This window comes from Argiope bruennichi, chromosome 9, assembly GCF_947563725.1.
Source record: "Argiope bruennichi chromosome 9, qqArgBrue1.1, whole genome shotgun sequence".
NCBI lineage: Eukaryota > Metazoa > Arthropoda > Arachnida > Araneae > Araneidae > Argiope > Argiope bruennichi.
Window position 1 is genome coordinate 39,774,069 of NC_079159.1, and position 21,218 is coordinate 39,795,286.

The 21,218-nt window shown below is 23.6% G+C and overlaps 1 protein-coding gene across 2 annotated transcripts in view; it reads left to right on the plus strand.

Moving 5' to 3' along the window:
• Positions 1–841: 841 nt before the first annotated feature.
• Positions 842–21,218, plus strand: part of LOC129983730 (dnaJ homolog subfamily C member 13-like) — a 67,140-nt gene continuing 46,763 nt past the window's right edge. For both annotated transcript variants that reach the window (XM_056093328.1, XM_056093329.1), the window contains exons 1-16: positions 842–1,119; positions 2,337–2,420; positions 3,090–3,165; positions 5,440–5,586; positions 6,732–6,773; positions 7,397–7,597; positions 8,071–8,213; positions 8,796–8,859; positions 10,292–10,387; positions 11,461–11,552; positions 12,617–12,783; positions 15,977–16,056; positions 16,760–16,911; positions 18,852–18,951; positions 19,650–19,757; positions 20,997–21,152. In XM_056093328.1, the coding sequence (XP_055949303.1) occupies positions 2,353–2,420; positions 3,090–3,165; positions 5,440–5,586; positions 6,732–6,773; positions 7,397–7,597; positions 8,071–8,213; positions 8,796–8,859; positions 10,292–10,387; positions 11,461–11,552; positions 12,617–12,783; positions 15,977–16,056; positions 16,760–16,911; positions 18,852–18,951; positions 19,650–19,757; positions 20,997–21,152 (1,692 nt within the window). In that variant the 5' untranslated portion in view covers positions 842–1,119; positions 2,337–2,352. The remainder of the gene's footprint in view (positions 1,120–2,336; positions 2,421–3,089; positions 3,166–5,439; positions 5,587–6,731; positions 6,774–7,396; positions 7,598–8,070; positions 8,214–8,795; positions 8,860–10,291; positions 10,388–11,460; positions 11,553–12,616; positions 12,784–15,976; positions 16,057–16,759; positions 16,912–18,851; positions 18,952–19,649; positions 19,758–20,996; positions 21,153–21,218) is intronic.

The window sequence follows — 21,218 nt, forward strand, 5'->3', positions numbered from 1 at the left end:
ACGTTCACTATGCTATTTAACGATATGAAAAATCAGAACAGATTCCATAACCAGGCATCCATGGAATCGGGTCCCAGACACATCATCCCTGGGTTATGAAACTAAAACTCTGTTACAAGAAGCCTCAGAAGTTGCTTGTGGGTCCTTAAAATGTGTTTAATATTGGAGAAAATGTTGCGAGATCATTTATCTGGCGGTTCTTCTTATTTATTTATTTATTTTCCCCTATCGAAACACCATACAGACCAAACAACAGCGTAATAATTTAAATTGATAATTTTTTACCGTTCCAGCTTCTCAATGAAACTATATTTATTGTTATCTACATACGCTGAATCTTACTAACCAGGTGGTTAGTAAAATTTAATATTATTACGATTGAACATGATGCACAGCTATTCATGCCTTACCAAGGTAATTAGCTCGAGATCCATGCATGCTGTCCTTCGTTTATCATCTATTCTCTTTTAAGAGCACATTGTTCTATATAAAAAAATTTTAAAGTAAGAATAACAAAGAATTTTAAAATTATTCTTGAAATTGTTTGGACCAATAGTATATATAATGGTAATAGACCAATAGTAATAGTATATATAGTGTCAAACTAGAACTATATTAAACGCAAACAAAATTTCTTTATGAAATTAAAAAAAAACAATAAGGAGACATATATACTAAACTAGATATTTTAATAAAAATTCCTACTTCAAAGAATCACATATTATTATTATTTTTTTTTAATATTTTCCCCACTCTTAAAATTTGACATGCAGCACATATTTCAAGTCACATCGAAGTTTAATCGTCATCAATATTTTATTTACTTTTCGTGTGACTCGCCTGCTTCAAGTTTTTGTGATCCTCCTCCAAGTTTTGGTTTTCTTAGCGGTGTTTATAATTGAATAAAGTTATGTCCGTAAACCTAGACTATTTAAAAATAAATTTAATAAACATATATATCTCTATGCAATATAATATTTCTTAGATTCATCGATGTCTTTTATAGAAATGTATATGTTACATCGATTTTCATTTAAAGTTCATGTGAAAGAGAGAAATGATTATTAGAAATTGATGGTCACAGATATATGTATGAACTTGTAGAAAACTATTCAAAAGGTAATACTTGTTATTTTGCGCAAATGCGATTGTGCTTTTTAAATGTAATTTAACAACTGGAATAATTTAATTTGAAAGATTGTATTATATTGATTTGTAAATAAGATTTTATTTACTTTTTTTGGAACTAAAATCAGCTGCGCTATGCAGAGTGCCGTTTTCTCGCAATCAGTTTCCAATTCTGATTCATATAACAAGATAATATTATGAAAATTGTATTTTACAAGACTGGTTATATTCCGTAAAACATGAAAGAAATGTCATTCATTTGCGGCGAATGTTTTGATTAGCCATTGATACATGCATGATTGTTATGTCAGATTGCATTGTTTATTTTGATAAATCGGACTGAATGACTTTTTAAGATGACTAAAAAAAAATCATTTTGAGATATTTCCGATGGAAGTGGCAATTAAATGATATTCATGATTAATTTTGATCAGAAATAGCAAGTTGCTATAAAGAGATATATTTTATTTTTCTGCTCTTCAAGTTGTCACTTTTTATAATTACAAGGATAAATAAAAAGGGATACTGTTTTTGGCTTGTTTTATTTCCTAATAATTGATGAATTAATAATTGTTCTATTTATTAACAGGTTATATTTTGTTTATTCTTTTTATCTTAAACTTTTATTTTAATTCAATAATTAAAATAAAAGCATGTTAAGTTCTTGTTCTTAGTATCTGTGACTTTTAGACATTTTCTTGTTGATGTAGTTATATCTGCCATTCAAGGATAATATAGTTTTACAAATTATTTGATTATTCTATTTAATTTATTTCTGTTATCATTTTTGTTGACATTTTTTAAAATCGTTTTTTTTTGGTATTATTATTATTTTGCATCAGAATTAAGATTAAAATATAAATATTTTTAAATATAAATATAGCTCTCTGTTTTTATAATTAATAAATCATTGAAATTGTATCTTGCAGAAAGTCTGTATTGGTCCTATTTACATGAAATATGATTATTAGATATTTATTAGAATTTTTCTAATAATTAGATTAAGAATCCTTTTTCCTTAATCATACAAATATCTTTCTCTAAGTATAATTAGTCTTATTAATTGCATTTTATGTAGTTTCACTCTTCTAGAAGTTATTGGAAATATTCATATAATTGAAATATTTCATATAATTGCATTAATTTTACTGTAATAATTATTCACATCTTTATTTAATATCCATTTTGATCCATGAATTGATCTCTAGGTGTAAATATTAGAAAATGAATCCATTGAAAGACAATGAAGATGTGGCTTGTTTTGTTGTTACAAAACTTTCATGGAAGGGGAAGTAAGTGGGTCTTAATAATTTGTGTTTGTTGTTTTCTAATTAACCTGTGTCAGTTTTTTTTGATTAATTTTTCATGAAATGTATATTAATTTCTGCTTTTATCTTGATTGTTTCTCACATTCTGGTGATGTATTCCAAAAACCATTTTTTCATATGATCTGAAAATGTCATTAATGTGAATTATATGATAAAAAAACAAAACAAAACAATTCTTTCAGAAGGAAAGACATTTTTAGCTATTTTTGACATTTATACTGTTTTTCCTAAAGAAATGTTGAAAAAAAAAATGATATGTTCAAATGATGAATGAAAAGATAGGTTCAAATTCTACGGTGATAAAGTTTTTTTTTTTCCCATGTTATATAGTTATTAGTTTTCATTAACATCTGAAAATGTTGGATACATATTTCTCCATTTGTACTCAGATTTCATCAAAAGCCAGATTCATTCAGCCAAAAGATTAAGTTAAAAACCATTAACTTAATCTTTTTTATTTTATATAAGCAATAAGTATTGAATAAATATTCTACATTTTTTTAGAATATGTATGTTCTGTTCTATAATTTTTCATCTTCTTTTTATCAAAAATTCAATTTTTTAACTTTTGAAAAATTCTTTAAAATTCTGACTTTGATAAATTGCATTAAAAAATTTCTTCTATGCTTTTAGGTACAAAAGAATATTTTCTATTGGGACCATGGGCATATCTACTTACAGTCCTAATAAATTGGAAGTTACAAATCAGGTGAGTTCTTTATATGAAAGTTTAAATTCTAAACTAAATATGTGACATTAATGCATAATTAAGTTCTGTGCCTTGTTTAAAAAATTGTTGTAATTAATTAAAAAAAGAGAGTACATCTTAATTTTTATTGTAATTTAGAAAGAATAAAAAAATATGTATTAAAAATTATTTCAAATTTTTTCCCCTTCTTTTCTGACTAGAGAATTTGGATGAAATATTTTTCTTTTAAAATTTATAAACCAAATTCAAGCTTTCATTAGTTTTACCCCCCCCCCATAATAATGAAACTCAATTTAGATAGCTTTCACTAGGAATGTTTAATTTTATAATTTAAATATTTATTAATCAGAGATAATACTCAGTGTTTTAATGCACAATAGAAAATTAATTGACAGTATTTAGCTAATTATATACTTGCAATATAAATCTTTCTTAATAAGCTGTGTAACATATAATTTTTTTTTATGATAATATGTGTAAAATTAATAAAGTTCTAGTTAAAATTACTTGACTTGTAACATAGAACATGAGAAAATTAATGCTATGTTTATTTATTTAATAAAGAAAACTGAAGGAATAAACCTTATTAATCACAGTTTATCCCAACTTGAGATATAATATGTTCCAATATACTTTTATTATTAAAAATTATTTTGTTCATAATGCTTAATAAGCAATTCATTTTACTCTTGCAATGTCATGGTTTATAAGCTTTTAATGGAATATATAAAGAAATATCACTAACTTTATTTAATTATGTGACAAATTTATCAATATGTAGCTGCTGTAATTTTTGAAAAGTTACATCATTGGAGATAACTCCTTTATAAATAATTTATATATTTTGTCAGTTCAATTTGTATTTCCATCTACTGATATTAATTTTGTCAAAAAGATTATTTTTATTACAGTTTCCTTTATTTTGTTGTTTATTGTTGAAGAATTATAATATCTATATAATTTTTTTTGTAGGCTACAGAGAACCTCAGATTTCACATGCTGTTTTGTTTTTTAGTATTTTGAATATTTATAATCCTCTAAAATCATTCTGAATCCTGAAAAAATGGCTGAAATGTAAAGATGAGCAACAAATTAAATAGAATGTTGAGGAATTAGTTAAAAAAATAACAAGGAATTCTATTTTAAGGAATACACATGTTTATTGTTTAATCCTCAAGTAATAGGTCTCCTCTGAGTGAAATATTTATAACTCATTGATGAAGTAATTTATATGCTCTAACTCTTTTTTTATAAAGTAGAAATTACAGAGATGCACAAACATAAACAAAAATTATTCATTTGGCCTATTTTTTAATATTTCCTCATGAGTGAAATTCATATCATGCATCAGTCACGAAAAAAAGTTATTGTTGAAAAATGCCTCTGTTAATGTACATACATACACACAGTCAAAAGAAATTTATAAAGATAATTTAAAATGCTTTTATCTATGCCAGTACATAAATACAATCAACGGAAAACTTATATACATTTTATTAAGCTAATTTTTGATTATTAAAACAATATATGACATACTAGTCACTAACATATAATTTGCATATGTGAACAATTCCTCTCAGTTTAAATAATATGTAATTTCCATATGCTGCACACAACTTTTTTTTTTTTTTTTTTTTTTTTGAGGAAATTTATGTTTAAAGTTCTCAAAAAATTGAGAACTTTGCAAAGACAAAATCAGAAACAGATATTATTAGAATATGTATTCATTTTTATGCTATCATCTATATTTAAGTCGAACTGTTTACATTTTAACTTGTATTTAATTTATCTCCTAACATTTTTGATTACCTCTTTATTTAGTTGGCCTTTATAGACATAATTGATTTATAGCTGCTGTTATGTATTTTGTATTTCCTAAAATAGAAAATAGAATCTTCCTACATTTTTCTTTGATCTCGTAAAACTCAGATTATTTTTTTTTTAAACTCAAGTTTTGAATTTATATAATTTTGATCACATTTAAAGAATTATAATCAGAGAACATGCATTTAAAACATTCAATAACTTCATACATACCTACCTCTTTAAAAATAAAATGACTCCAATTGCCTTTTTTTTTTTTTAATTCAAAAAGAATATACTCATATTTGTATTTTTTAATTTTAATACAGAATTTTCAATTTTTGTTAAAGGTTTCATCATTTTAAATTTTATTTCATTGGCACATTTTTACTTTGTGTGATTTATTATTATTTGATATTCTATGAAATGGTTTATAAAAATTTGAATTTTATATATCTGTTCTTCTTTTAGTGGTTTTACAGTGATTTTATTAGCATAACTCCAACAGTAAAAGGTCAAACAACAGATGAATTTGTAATCAATATGAAGAAGGGCAGAAAAAGTGAATCAATGAGATTTGCATCTGAACTTAGAGCTGAAATACTTACTGAAGCATTGGTAAGAATTTTGTTTTGTTTTGTTTTTATTATTATTATGTAGTATTTTATAAGAGATTTGCTTAAAACAATTTTAAAATTAAATTAATTGCTTTCAGGCATTTTAAAAGCATATATATATATATATATCTGTTTGTCCATGGAAGATTAAACAATAGTATATAAATATATCAGATATGATAAATAGTTTTTTGAAAAGGAAACCACAGCACTTCCAAAACTTTATATTTAATCAATCAATTTTTGTTTGATTTTAAAGAAACTTCATTAGCATTTTTATCTAAAAAAAATGCAAAATCTAGTTTGAAATGTTTATTTTGAAATTATTAATCCATCGAAATATAAAGTGCCATGTCAGTATACTCATTATAAAATGTATACCATTATAAATGTATACTTGAAAAGTGGAAAACTTTTTTCCTCCATCCTTCTTTTTATGTATCAAAAACTGATATTACGAAAAAGTTACTGACTTTTAATTATGATGAATAAGCACTTTATGCATTACGTTAAACATAATACAAAATTATTCTTTATGAATATAACAATCTATATTTTTATAAGTGGCCATCTTTTTTATGAGTTGGCAATTATTAAAGATTAGATAGATAAATTTATTTCGGTAATAATTCTTAATTCTTGCATTCCTTGGGTAGTGAGTTCGAACCTTGCCAGCTGAAGACTCTCCATGTATAAGGTGGCTGGTGCACGTATAAACCTGTCATGGTCATAAAGTCCTCCAAGTTGAAACAATACCACTGGGGTTACTGATTCAGAAGTGATTGTTCTCTCATTCAGATCTAAATTACAATCTGTGGATGAATGAAGGAAATGTATTATTCCACCCTGTAAAAAGTGTTTTCACGCATGAGTAGCTAAGTCATACTCTTGGCCCTAGATAGCACTACTGAAAAACAAGAGATGCTAAACCTCGGCTGAAAATCACTGACTTTGTCAATGGGCTTGGAAACAACAATAATGCTTAAATGTATCTTATCTAAATAGAAACATTTAGAAACACTTAATATTTACCTTATGTTATTCTTAAATAATATGAAATTTGACTTAAATTTAACAAAATCTAGATAAACTCTATACTGTTAATACAATTTTTACCAATATATATATATTATTTTTTTTATTTAGAGGTTCAGAAATAAATTTGCTGAATCAGCATTTGTAACAGCAGTAAGTATTCTCATAATTATTTTTAATTTAATCAAATGAATTTTGATATTAATAAAATAATATTTGCAATACTTCTTTATATCAATGTTATAAACACATCTTCACTTATAAAAAAAAAAGCCATATCACGCAAGCTGTAGATAGAGCAATTTAAATCAAAAATTCAGTTCATAATAGTTTTTTTAGCTGTTAACTTTTCAATAACATACAGTTATCGATATTTATAAACATAAGAAATCGTCAGTATATCGGATTTCATTATTATTATTTTGGATGAAAATTAATTTAAGAGACTTTCAAATATTTATTTTCATAAATGTTTGTAACTAGTTTTCTATTGTTGTCACAAATTTGTGTTATAAAAAAAATATTTTGACAAATAAATTACTGCATCATATTGAATGGCTCATTTTTGAAAATTTATATATAGTTTGATTATTAACATATATCCTTAATTCATGGTTTAATGTGAGATAGTAACTTTTAACCAAAACAATATTTGATTATATGAATTATATATTGTTGATTTTAAATTTTTTTATTTCAACTTTTCTTTTTTTTTTAAATTTATTTATTATTAATTTTTATGCAAATCTGGTTTTCAGTAGTTGATTGTCTTTCAGAATTATAGAGCTTCAAAGCTACACTGGTCAGATAATCCTCTTCCAGTTATACTAGAGCTTGGCCCTGCCTCAATAATCCAAAAAGATGCCACTAGTGGTAATGAAATAGCATCATACGATTATAAAAATATAGAAAAGTTAGTTCCTATATCAGATCGTGAAGGTGGTTTTGTGATTGTATGCAATGAGTTTGGACGGCAGGTAATTTTTTGTTGTTTTAGCTTTCTGCTTCATTTAAATGTAAATTAAGACCAAGGAATATAATTTATTAATCTAATGAATGATTTCCATGCTTGTTATATTTTAAAGTATAGTTTTAAATGCATTGCTTTGATTTTTTTTAAAAATATGTTGTTTAGACTTTATAAATTGTATTTTGTTATTCCTTTCTTTAATTTGCCACAATCTGATTTTTCAGTGCTTTCATTTCTTTCTAATGCTGTTTTAAAATACTTATTTTATCTGTACATTGTATTTTTAGAATGGTTAGAAATTAGTTATTCAGTTCTACTATTCTGTAATATGATTATGTAATAAAAGATTGTTTATGCTTTATTTAAGAATTAAATATTTTGAAAAACAATTTGGAACTATCATTTATCAAAAAGTTATTTCAATTTTGCTTTTTAGCTCATTTTTGCGATATTGATATTAATTAATTGCTTCTTCTTCAGCATTTTTTCATTTGTGATAAAAGAGATGAGCTATTGAAAAAAGCTGCTGAGTATGCTGTGAATAATGTTGGAGTGTGTATACCTCTTGCAAAAGAAACCATGACAACCAATTCATTTTGGGAAAAAAGATTAGGAAAATTTAGGTATTAGCTAAACATTATAACAAGCATTTAGTCTTAATTATTTTTATAATTTTTAAAATAAAAATTACTTTAATTAATTTTTTTTTGTCTTTGATATGATCTATAGAACATTTATAGACTTAATTAAAACATTTGTTTTGAATGAGTTAGAAAGTATTTTATTTCCATTGTTTTCAAATGTCTTTTCTAGTTGAGCTGTTTAACTTTATTTATTGTAATTTTTATCAATATTATTATATTTTTAATAATCAATTCTTTCTTTGTCAATTAATTTTGTACTGTGCATTTTTATAATATTCTTAAAAAAATTGTAGCTTCAAAATTTGTATAAATTAAAATATATTTTATTAAATATTTTAATTTTATTTATTGGAGAATAATGTATTCATTGATTTTTTTAAAAATTTTAATGTTGAAAGTTTTTGAATATTTTTAAAATAAATTCCATTGTAATTTTTTAAAAATATAAACTGATTTAATTAAAAATTTTGTAAATTTATGCTTAATATTTTAACCTTCTTTTTAATTTCAAAAATATATATAAAAAAAAGTTCACTAAATTCATTTTTTTTTTTTTTACAGTTCAGATGAAGCTATTACATCAGTGTCTGACTTTATCGTCCATAAAGAATCTCTTAGATATAGTGTAAGTATATTTTCTTCCTTTTCACAATATTTTTAAAAAAGCAGATTGAGTACATCAACTACAATTGCCTATTATTAGATGAGATAAAATAATCATATGTGGGGATTTTTTTTTTTTGTATTAAATACTATTTTTATATTCAATGAATTTATAATGCAGAAATTTAATTATTTATAGGTTGTAACATAGGCTGCTGTTATTAATTAATTGCTTATCTACAATAATTTCAGCTAAACCAATTTTGCAGTAAAGAAATCTATAGTTTAGATATTTCAATATAATAGCTAACCTGTTTTTTATGAATTGACTGATTATAATTTTTTAATTAAATTATAAGCATATTAACCTTTTTTATATATTAGTCTATTTTTATAAACTCTGCCATCTTTTCTTTTTTGTATTTTTTTACCACAAGAATAAGTGTATTTAGATTAATAGTTTCAAAAAAAAATCTGCTCATGTATAAATTTGATATTAATAAAAGACAAAAATTTCCCGATTAAAAAATTATGAGAACTTGCATGTTGCTTCAATTAAAATTTCTTTAATAGTTGTTTCTCATTCTTAAAATTCTTTGGAGGATTTTTTCCCCCATATGTTTTTCTATTAGTGGTCACTGATTTTAATGTTTTTGCAAGTAAAATAGATTTTTAAGTGAATAATGAGCATTTGCAGTCCACTGAAGTTTATTGGATGTTCTAAGTATAACCTGATGCTGAAAACATGTGTGTATAGATACTGACAGTGCTCAATATTTTATTAATGCAATTGTAAAATCATTTTTTAATTGTAAAATCATTTTTTATTAATAAAATCTAAAAAGTTTTTTTTTTTTTTTTCCAATTTTCTAAATGTTGCTTAATTTTGATATCATACTGTTAAAATATGCCCACAACAAGTTTTTTTCTTCTTTTTCTTTAATGTGTGTGTGTGTATTTGTTGATTGCTTTTCAATAATGGAATTTTCTATATCATTTTGTGGCATGCTTATGTTGGAAAGCGTGATTATCCATGTTTATGTTGGAAACCATGACCTCATAATAAAGTTCCTATATATTTATGCTAAGAATTATTTTGATATTGGAATGCTTTTGAAAATTGTTTTATAAAATATTTTCTGTATCCATAATTAATAGTGCTTCCCTAATATTCATAAACTGTTTAGAATTCGGTTTATTATCTACTCATTTTTTATCTTTAATTCATTGAGCCAAGAAATGTTTGCATTGACTTAATGTTAACGATCTCTCTATGACATTCAGTAAAAACAACAACATTATGTTGTATATTATTTGTATTAATTGAAGTAATTCATATAATCAAAAAGTGTTTGTATCGATTTATATTAACAATTTCTCTGTATATATTCAGCAAAAACAACATTGTCATGCATATTAATTGAAAATTATTGTTTGCTTTCTCTTTATTACAGGAACCTGTAAAAAGAATTTTAGGATTAACAGAGACATGTTTAATTGAAAGGGACCCTCAAACATATTCTATAGTCACTATTAGACCATTAAATTCTGTAAGTGTGTTTTGTATTTTTTATTTTACATTTTTTTTTTAATTTTAAAATTACTATTAAGACAATTTTTTTTATTTGTATAGAATTTTTTTTATTTTCAGACTTTATTTATTTATTTTGTCTTATGATCACTGGCATAGTAATCAGGGAGAAGGGAGAGGGCAAGACCCCTATTTTAGGAGGTACCATAAAGAAAAAACATTAGTGTGCTTATGCCAGTTTTTGATAAGGGGGCAAAAAACATCCTTGGGAACTATTAAAAAATTGGAAATCATTGAGTTAACATGACAGGAAGCTTTCACACGAGTACCATTTACTTCTGCTACTATTTCTTATGATTCTACTCATTTTTAAGAATGGAAATCATTTCACTTTTTATTTATTTATTTACTTTTGATACTCAAGTGGCAGAATACCCCCCCCCCCTTTTTAAAACATATGTGGAATCAGCTCAGGTCCTTAATTAAAGTGTGTGTGAAGCAAATTCAGTCCATTATCTACTGTGTTACAAATTCTTTTCTGTTTAACAAAAAAGATATAATTTTTTTTTTGTTTTTGCAACAGCTAGTGAAAAAATTGTGAAAATTTTTCATTCAGGTTTTCCTATCAAAGTAGATTTGCATAAAATATGAAAATGAAAATAAAAATATGTCACACAGCTGAAACCTTAAATGGGATTAAAACTTACTTTATCGAATAATTACTGTGTTTATGGAAGCCTTAATTATTTTTTTTAACTCCTCTATGTATTCATTTGAGTTAACTCAGGTATTGCCATGGAGCTAACATAAATAAAAAAAAAATAAGTGCTTAAAGAACATTTATAATAATATACATAGTTTTTCCATTAGGAAACAAAGTTAAAGCAATTTCTTAAAAAAAAAAAAAAATGCATTGATTTTTCCTTTTTAAGTTACTCAAATTTTAGTGATGATAAAATATAAAGAATTATGTGGGAGATTTAAAGTAAAAAATCAGTGTTTTAGTGGATTACTTAAACTAAAAATTCAGTTTAGCACAAAATATAAATCTATATAAAAGGGTATAATAATAAATAACTTCTTTTTTATTAGATATATGCTTTGATTCGTCATCCTGATAATCCACAAAAGTTTCGTGTTGAATATGTCACTGGCCAAATTAGATCATATACATCAAGTGACAGGTAAAAGATAAGGCTTTTTATTTTAAAGTGCTCCTATTATTTGTTATTAAAATCATTTTCTTACGACTTACTATTAATATTATATATTAGGATAATAATATTATTATTAATAAATACTAGACTTATTTTCTGAGTTGCCTAAATAATAAATATATCATAATAAATATACCATAATAAATATACCAATAATAAATATACCTTTTAATAAATATACCATAGATTATTTTTGTTTAACTCTATATTGATTAAGATTTTATTAATTGAAAAGTACATTCACTTATTATCTTATAATATTTGAAATGTCTCCACATATGTTGAATCTATGAATGTAACAGTATCCTGAATTAATTACATAATAGCATTCTTTCAGCATGATATTAGTGTCATTATATCCAGTTAATGGGCATTGTTCTCATATCCTAATTTTTTTTATCTCACTTTTATTTATTACAGCATTTATTGTAATTGATCTGAAACAATCTTTTACCTCTGAAATGTTTTTTTCTTCTGTCAAGTTTTTCAATATTTGTAAATAAAATTATTGATTTTTATAATTTTATGTAAAATCTGTGGTCTGTCGGTACACCATAATTGTGGTCTGCAATTGTACAAAGATTTTAATGTTTATAATTACTATAGCTTAATTTATATTTTATTATACATATTGTTTTTAATTGCTTTGAAAAAAGATTCTCATTTTTATACTATTTATTATTTATCTTAATTTTATTTAATATACTCCTACTATTTTTACAAATTCTCTCAATTATTAATCTTTCTTTTAAACTGCTTAAAATTATCTTTAAAATTAAACTATTTTTATATTTATTGTAAAAATTATTTATTGCAGTATCTGCTATTTTTCATTTTCTTTAACACACACACACACACACATATATATATATATATATATATATATATATATATATATATATATATATATATATATATATATATATATTATATAGGTTATTTATAAAGTTATTGAAATGTTTAATTATTGCTATGTTAAATTTTTATGCATCTTTTTTTAATTATTTCATTATTATGTTGTTATTTTTTAGGGATGCTCTCCTGGCTACACTGTTGGATGGAGTAAGAGCTTCTGGGAATTGCGATGTTCATGTCAAAATGCAGCCAACATGTCGTGGACAACGTTTTGGTCCATTTTATCTTCCAGTTGATGAGGAAATTGAAACTAACCATCTCAGATTTTTAGTATCAATACCTGGTAATTAAAAATGCTCAGCTTTTCTGTTTACTAATTATTTTAAATGCTTGATTTAATATCATATCAATATAAAAGAAGAAGGAAATTTGTCAAGAATCCATGTTCATTTATCGTTGAAAGGCTGCATCATAAATGTTTTATGTTTTGAATATTTATACTCTTTTTCAATTAATTTTTGTACAGTACATATACACTAACAATTAAATAAATCACACATAGAAATAGATTTTTATATATCAAACAATTTTTTTTAAAAATTTGAACCCTAGTGGATTAGAACTATTTTAAAAAGAGTAAATAATATATTTGTAGATTGAATATTTAAATTTAAAATTATGCTTCTTCATAATTGGATGCATGAAAAACCTGTATTTAATCTAGATTTTCTTATTTGCATTTCATATAAATATATTTGAGAGGATAATGATATTTTAATCGTAGATATTGTTTATAGGATGTAAAGTATAGTTTGTATGGTATCTTCGCTTTTATAAAAGATAACATATATTCATAGATAAAAATATATCATAATGAAGAATAGGAACTATACTTTGCCTAACTTGGCAGTAGTGTATATTCTATGCATAGCGAATCGCAGTCGTCATCAGGTGAAGTGGGTTACTTTAAAGTACAAAATTACTAAAAATGCAGATTGCTGGCGAAATTTTTATCACGCAAATTTTTCGCCAAATAGTAAATGTTTATTAACTTTATTATATTATCATTTTAAATCAGAGAATTAATTCTTTCCTTATTTTCATTATTTTGTTCAATATTATTGATACATTATTATAATAAATCTTTAAAGTTACTTCATTTCGTCTCATCGTTTTCCAAAAAAGAAAAAAAAATCTTCCAATATTCTGTAAAGTGTTATTCAGCTAATGTTTTTCGAAAATATATCCATCATCATTCTCATCTTTTAAAACTTTATCTAATGTTGAGTCGTTTCTATGAAAAAAATGCATGGAATTTTCATTGAATGCAGGACAATGTAAAGTCATCATATTTTACAAGCCTTGAATGTTTACCTACTGAGCCTGGTTGTTTCTTTTCAAGAGTGCCTAAAGGACTGGATGTCTTTATTTCTTTTTTTAAATGGAAAACTGTTCTTTGTGAAATACCTGTAAGATGCAAAACTTTATCAACGATTTCATTGATAAAATTTTGAGAAATTTCTTCTTGGAATCTAAAATAAACATTTAATATGTTTCTGCATGCTGCACTTTTTATTGATTTCCCTCGTCTTGAAGGTGTATGCAGCATGGTCAGTGATAGCACTTTATCAGACATTTTAGAAGTGAATAGAAAGAATGACTTGAATAAATATTCAACAATCGAAATTAATAATTACTAATGTGATTAACAGTGTCAAAAATATCAGATGCTAAAAAAAGTGAGAATAAAAAAGTAGGGATGATGATAATAACAGTTGCAAACTAAATGAAGCAAAGAAAATGCATTTGCGAACTAATGAAACAAAGTACAAGAAAAGCACGTCAAATATTTGACCTTGAAGACCAGTTTTAGCCAAAGTGGAATTCATTATGTCAATCTTTTGGTTTTATTTGTTTGCTTTATTTATAAAATACTTAACAGGTAAGCACTTCTAACTTGAGAATAATTTTAAATACATGCTGATAAAAAAACAATTTCTGTAATTTGTGATATTATTTGATAAATTTCTGCGCATTTTATTTATTTTAAAGTCAAAGTTGATAAGGAACTCTTTCCTAAATATCATTTAAAAATTTTAAAAGCACATTTTTTATTGGCATATATTAAAAATTTAAAAATATTTCTTAATTAAAAATATGGACATTAAAAACAAAGTGTGAGGCTTTAGTCTAAAGAAATTTTATAATTCATTATTTTAAATATTATAGAACCTTTGAATAAATTTTTCCACAAACTCATTAACAGATCAACTATTCATAAATAATCAATTTTATTAACATTGAATAATTACATGATAATTAATTTCTGAAAATATCTAAAATATTGCGTAGTCATTGAGAAGACATATTTGTACAAAATTTCAGGATTCTTTATATTTCAAGCAATAGTGGGGGGAAAAAATGATTACAACATTTTACTTTTACAAACATAAAATAAGTTAAATAAAGGTATGCAAAAACAGTTTTACCATTAAACTTTTTTTTATTCTGAATTCAACAAGGAATACAAGCTGATTTGCTTGGTATATTAATTATATTTAAATTCAGTTAAATCTCTTAGACATAATTTCATATCCATGATACCACCAATAAACTAATTTTTTTTAATAATCCATATATATGCCAACTATATCATTTTAATAGTTTTACATTTGTTTTTTTCATTGTATATGTGAACTTTTTTTTAATTGAAACAAATCTCGTGACACATTAAAACAATTAAAAATATAATTGTTTGGCTTATCTATATTCTAACCTTTGCAATGCAGTAACTTCACTTTTCTATTCATTATATAAACAGAATCCTTCTTCATTAACTTTTACTAGCTTTCAACAATAGATGAAAATGTTTTGCATTTTAGGACTGCAATGTAATGTTGAAAAAGTAGGCTGATATATATATAATTAAAAAAATTAGACAACTGCTAAATTTACATCATTAAAAAGATAATTATTTTGAGTTTTGAAATGGTATAAAAATCTTTTTTGTGCAATAATATTTTCAGAAGTTGCTGAAAAAAAAATGCTAAAATTAGGATTTTTTTAAATTGATTAAAATTATAAATAATCATTCCAATGTTCACTGTCACACTGTCCAATTTATATCTGTCCCCAATTTGGTAGCTTTAAGTCAAATGGTCTGTTTTGTACATTGCCAACATGTATACAAACTATTTTAGAGATTATAAATTTCTAAAATCAGATTATTAAATAAATTGTGAACTTCTGAATTATTATATAGACATATATATTATAAGCTTATATATATTATAAGGTTTGAATTTAAGGACTGATATTTTCCCTTTTCTGCAATATTTTTTATTACAATTATTATTAATTATTTTTTATTACAATTACACAATCAAACTGTAAAATTTCGCTTTCAGTAAAAAAGGATGATCATATTTGCTCAAAGTATATTTCAAATCTTTGTAATATGTTTGAATATATTTTAATATTTCTTTCTCAAAATCATTTTTGTCATTTCTTTATTAAATATTATTTTTCTCTTCTAGTTAGATGGGATTTTTCTCGAGCAGTTGTGCAGTTTAATAACAACATTTCATATAAAGGTTTAGTTCATGCCACTGTAGAGGCAAGTTTTGATTTATTCATTCTTTAGTCTATGTATGATAGGAATTATAAATTACCCTTATAATTTTGTTATGTTACATTGTTTTTTCTCTCATTTTCTAATTTCAACCTTTTATGGAGGCTCAAAATTTTATATGTTTGAGAAATTTTAGCCATTGTTATAAAGTAAATTTTATTTTTATGCCTGAAACTATACTATGTTTACTTATTAAAAAAATGAAGTAATTTGTCACAGAATGTTATTTTAAATTACTTAAAACACTGCAACATTTTATAAATGTATATTTAACAAACAATTTTTTTACCTCTTTTTTATTTTAAAAATGTATACCTATTTATGTAATCAATAGAAATATGTGAAATACTCTGGTTTTAATCTGCAACTTTGCCTTTTTGATGATTTTTTTTATATCATTAAGTAGAACATAGAGAAGGTTATGCATATTTTTTTATTAATAAAGAATATATAATGATTTCATAGATTTTCCAGGTAAATTATCATATGACCCTTATTTTCTTAATGTCTTTGAAAGGCTATAATTTTATAAGATATTTTTCTAGAGGAGGAAAACAATGCTCATATTGTAAGAAAATGAAAAATATTAATTAATTTTAAGAGTTAAATTTTGTAATAAATTTAACTAATCATTAATTTTATATTTACTTGCATGATTTAAAAAATGTTTATAATAAAATTATTGCAGAGCAAGGAGAAGCTTATACAACCTGCGTTATTGGCTCTCTTAGAAAGAGATGGGGATGACCAATCACCTGAAATGCTAGAAGCTCAATTTCAATGCATTCGAAGATTAGTTGCCTCAAAAATGGGATTTGCAACTTTTACTCAAATTCCTTCGTGAGTTTTGTGACTATATTTTGTGCATATATATGTATATTTAAAGTGAGAAATAAAATGATTATTCCAAGTAAGCAAGGGAAAATTGATATAATGTCATTGTTTTAATATGTATAAAGAACATTTTTACAAAGGCTGAATAAAAGCAGTGATTACTAAAGTAGAGAAAGAAAAAAAAAAAAGGTATATATAGATTTATAGGCTTGTCCAGTGACAATTTGGAAGAGATTTGTGCTTTTAGTTTTGAAAAAAAAAATTGAGGTGGTGTGTGTGTAGGGGGGTACCATTAATGCTGTATATAGGCATTTTGTGGCACCAATCAATGCACATTATGAGAGCCATTCTTTCAATAACTGGTCAATTTACTTTAGTTTTTTAACAATTTTTTAACTTAATCAACATGTTTGGAATTTATTTCTGTTTAATTTATTTATTTTAATAAATTTATAAAAATGTTTTATTTAAATACTTGTATCTTTGAAAAAAATGTCTAAAATAATAAAGTTCTTGAAAATTAATTATAATTATTAAAGAATAATTTTTTTTACATAAATAAAGCAATTATATAATAGATTTTAAAGGAAATAAATAAATTTCAAAGAAATGTGATTTTAAAAATTATTATTTTATATAAACTGTCAAAGGAAACAGAATCATTTAACTATTTTATAATTCAGTGTATTATAATTAATTCATTATTTCTTTGATTAGAATTTTATATTAATGCATAATATTATGCATAAATATAAAAATGATAGATATTGAAAAATTCATTAACATTAAATTTTGAATACTCAATTACCATATTGCTCATCATGCGACAATTTTTAGAATATGACTAGTGTTTAATAATATTCAAACGACTTGAAGAATGTATCGAATAATTAGAAATATTTTCCCCACAGATATATTTTCTTTACGCTAGATAACTTTTCAAATAAAAGAGAACCTAAGAAAAGATGACATTTTTAAAAAAAATTTTAGTCTAGTTTGTTTTGCTATTTTTTAAAAGAAAAATATTCTGTAAAACATGCTTTACTGTGAATATTCTACATTCACAGTGAAGAAGAATTGCAGTGTTTTCTTGTAAAACAATATCTGTGTGGTGATTGGTTTTGTTTTATTATGCACTTAATGCTAAATAATTAAATATAATTTATAAATAAATTTTAATATAATTATATTTTTAATATAATTTTATTAAAAATAATAAAATTATTTAAATATAATTTTATTATTTTAAATATTTTTTATTAAAATTAATTTTGAATCAATTACATCTTTGAACAAGACATTTTAGTGATATAAATGAAAATTATCTCTTTCATATTTTATTGTTAATAAATTTGATATGTTACAGTAAATACATTTTCTCTTGAAATTTTTTTAAATAGGGAAGCTTACATGCTATATCTCCTTTAATATATTGCAACAATAATTCAAGCAACTTACTCTGCTTTTATTTTGAATGGGAAATTTATAGTTGCACGAAACTTTTTTTCTGAAATACAACTATTATGTTTATTTTACCACAAATGCTAATAGAAAAGGGTTATACAAATGTTATGATCTTTTAAGTTTTCTTGTATAACTTATGAAATTGGAACACATTTATTATATGAATTAGTTTATGTATTTTTCTTTCAAATATATTTCCTGGTTAATTTTTTATTCTGACAGAAGAGACATTTCATTTACTTAATGGATTTTCACTGCTTACGAATTTCAAACTGTAATTCCTTCTAGATAATAAAACTGTTATATATTTTATTGATTTTTTAATATAATATTATTAAGTTATTAAATCCAAGCAAATATTAAAAACCAGAATGTTGAATTTTAATCTCATATATGAAAATATGATTAATATTACTTTTATATCATATTTTACATTTTGAAAAGTATAAATCCTAAGATTTGAAATTTTATATTGGTTTTAGATTTAGAGAAAAATTAGGGCTGAAAGTTGTGAGAGCACTTAAAATTGCTGACTCTGGAGTTGCACATGCTAGCATTGATATGTTATGTGCTTTAATGCAGGTAAAGGCTATTCAATCAAATGTATTTATTTATATTTCTTTTAGCTCAAAAACTTAAAATATCACAAAATGTAGTAATTGAATCAGGATGAAAATATTTAACATTTTTATGGATAAATTATAAAAAGTGAATTTTGCTAATAATATATATTTTTGCATTTGAATAAAAATGTATGTGATATCTTTTTGTTCTTTCTTATTTTTAGTATTTTTCTGTTTAAAAATTATTTTAAATAGCATGATCCTAAAATAGATAAGATCAGTCAGAAAATATTATTTATTTATTTGTATATGAACTATTGGCTAAAGATAAAAAAGAATGAAAAATAAATCTGATGAATTATCTGCATATAACAAAATTAAACCAAAGGTTTAAATAAAATACTGTCATAAAACATTGTTAGTAAATGTGATTTTGCAAATATGAGTACACAATTTTCACAAAGATTTTGCAGTAAAAATGTTATTTCATAAAAGTTTATAATTTGTTAAACTTTAGCCAAAGCTTTTAAAAAAATATTAAAACTAAATTTTAATTTAAAAATATTCTGTGAATTAAACTGCAGTTCTTTTTACATGATTTCTTCTGGTATTTTTATGAAGAATATTTTAAGATTTATAAATGTCATATAAATTAATGTAAAGTGTTTAGTTTTGTTATTCACTGTAATTTATGTCAACTTCTTATTTTTATTTTAGCCCATGCATGATGATTATGATTTAAGACAAGAGCAATTGAACAAAAGCTCATTGCTGTCTTCCAAAAAATTCCTTGAAAGTCTACTTGAAATGTTTATTTCGCATATAGTAAGTGGAAAGTTTTTATTTTATTTACTTATCTATTGAAGGAAACAGCTGACATTTTAGGTTTATAATTGTTAATTACTAATTCTTTAAAAAATATTTAATTTATTTATTGCGTTATATATGATGCATTTTATTATGCATAATTAGGATGTAATTTTTCTATAAATTACTTCCTACTATATTGAAAAATGTAACGGATCTCCATGCTATATGTTGCATGGAGATATATATATATGCATGCAATATATGCAATATATATATATATGCATGCAATATATGCAATATATATATTGCATGCAATATATATATATATATATATATATATATATATATATATATATATATATATATATATATATATATATATATATATATATATATATATATATATTTAAAAAATTAAGATAAAATTATCACCCATTTGAAGTTTAAATACTAATTCTTTTAATATTTCCAATGTGATTTTGTATTAATTGTGAGTGTGTATTTTGTATTAGTGTGATTGATTTTTACTAAAGATTATTGACTGGCTAATTTCTAATTTTATTGTAGTGATTAATTTACAGTGATGTTAATTATCTTGTAATAGAAATCTAAATTCAAGTGATTGTTTCATTAAATTGTAATTTCTATTTTAAAGTGCTATGTATAAATAAAGATTTATCCTGAAATTTGGAAAAACTGTATTACTTTCATGAACAGTTTAAATAACCTTTTTTAAAACGAATATCTTTAAATAATATTAATGATCAATAAAACTTTTTGCATTAAATCATTAGAAACAAATTTAATGATGTTGTCTGATTTCTAAAAAAAAGTAAAAAGGAATATGTTAGTGATAAGTAGTGTTAAAATAGATATACTTTTTGTACAAAAGGGTATTATACTTAGTGAATAACCTTGTATAATGAGCATTATTTTGAAGTATAATTATAATAATTTAAAAAGTATTCTGCATATTACTATTCTTCTCATTTTCAGGTATGATTTTATTTTAACATTTGGCATTAATTATTGAAAAATAGAAAAGCGCATTCAATCAGTATTTCAAAATTATTGAATAGTTAATATAACTTGTGATTAATAATTAGCTACTTGTGATTTTTTTAAGTGCAAATTTTTAGACATTTTTACATTAACAAATAGTTATAAATCTGGTTCTTATAAGCTTGATAAATGTTTATAATTTTAAAATATGGATAAACATTTTTTTCTGTGATAAATTACATTGTTATGCAGGATAAAGGTACAGGAGCACTAGTAGTTTCAGCTATGCTGGATTTTTTGACATTTGCCTTATGTGCTCCATATAGTGAAACTACTGATGGAACTCATTTTGATACTTTATTATCAATGGTTGCCGATTATGGTCGTCATTTATTCAGACTTTTCCAGGTAATTGTTTCTATGATCAGTTTATCTCCTAAAATATCGTTTTTTATATCTATTTGATGTTTGTAT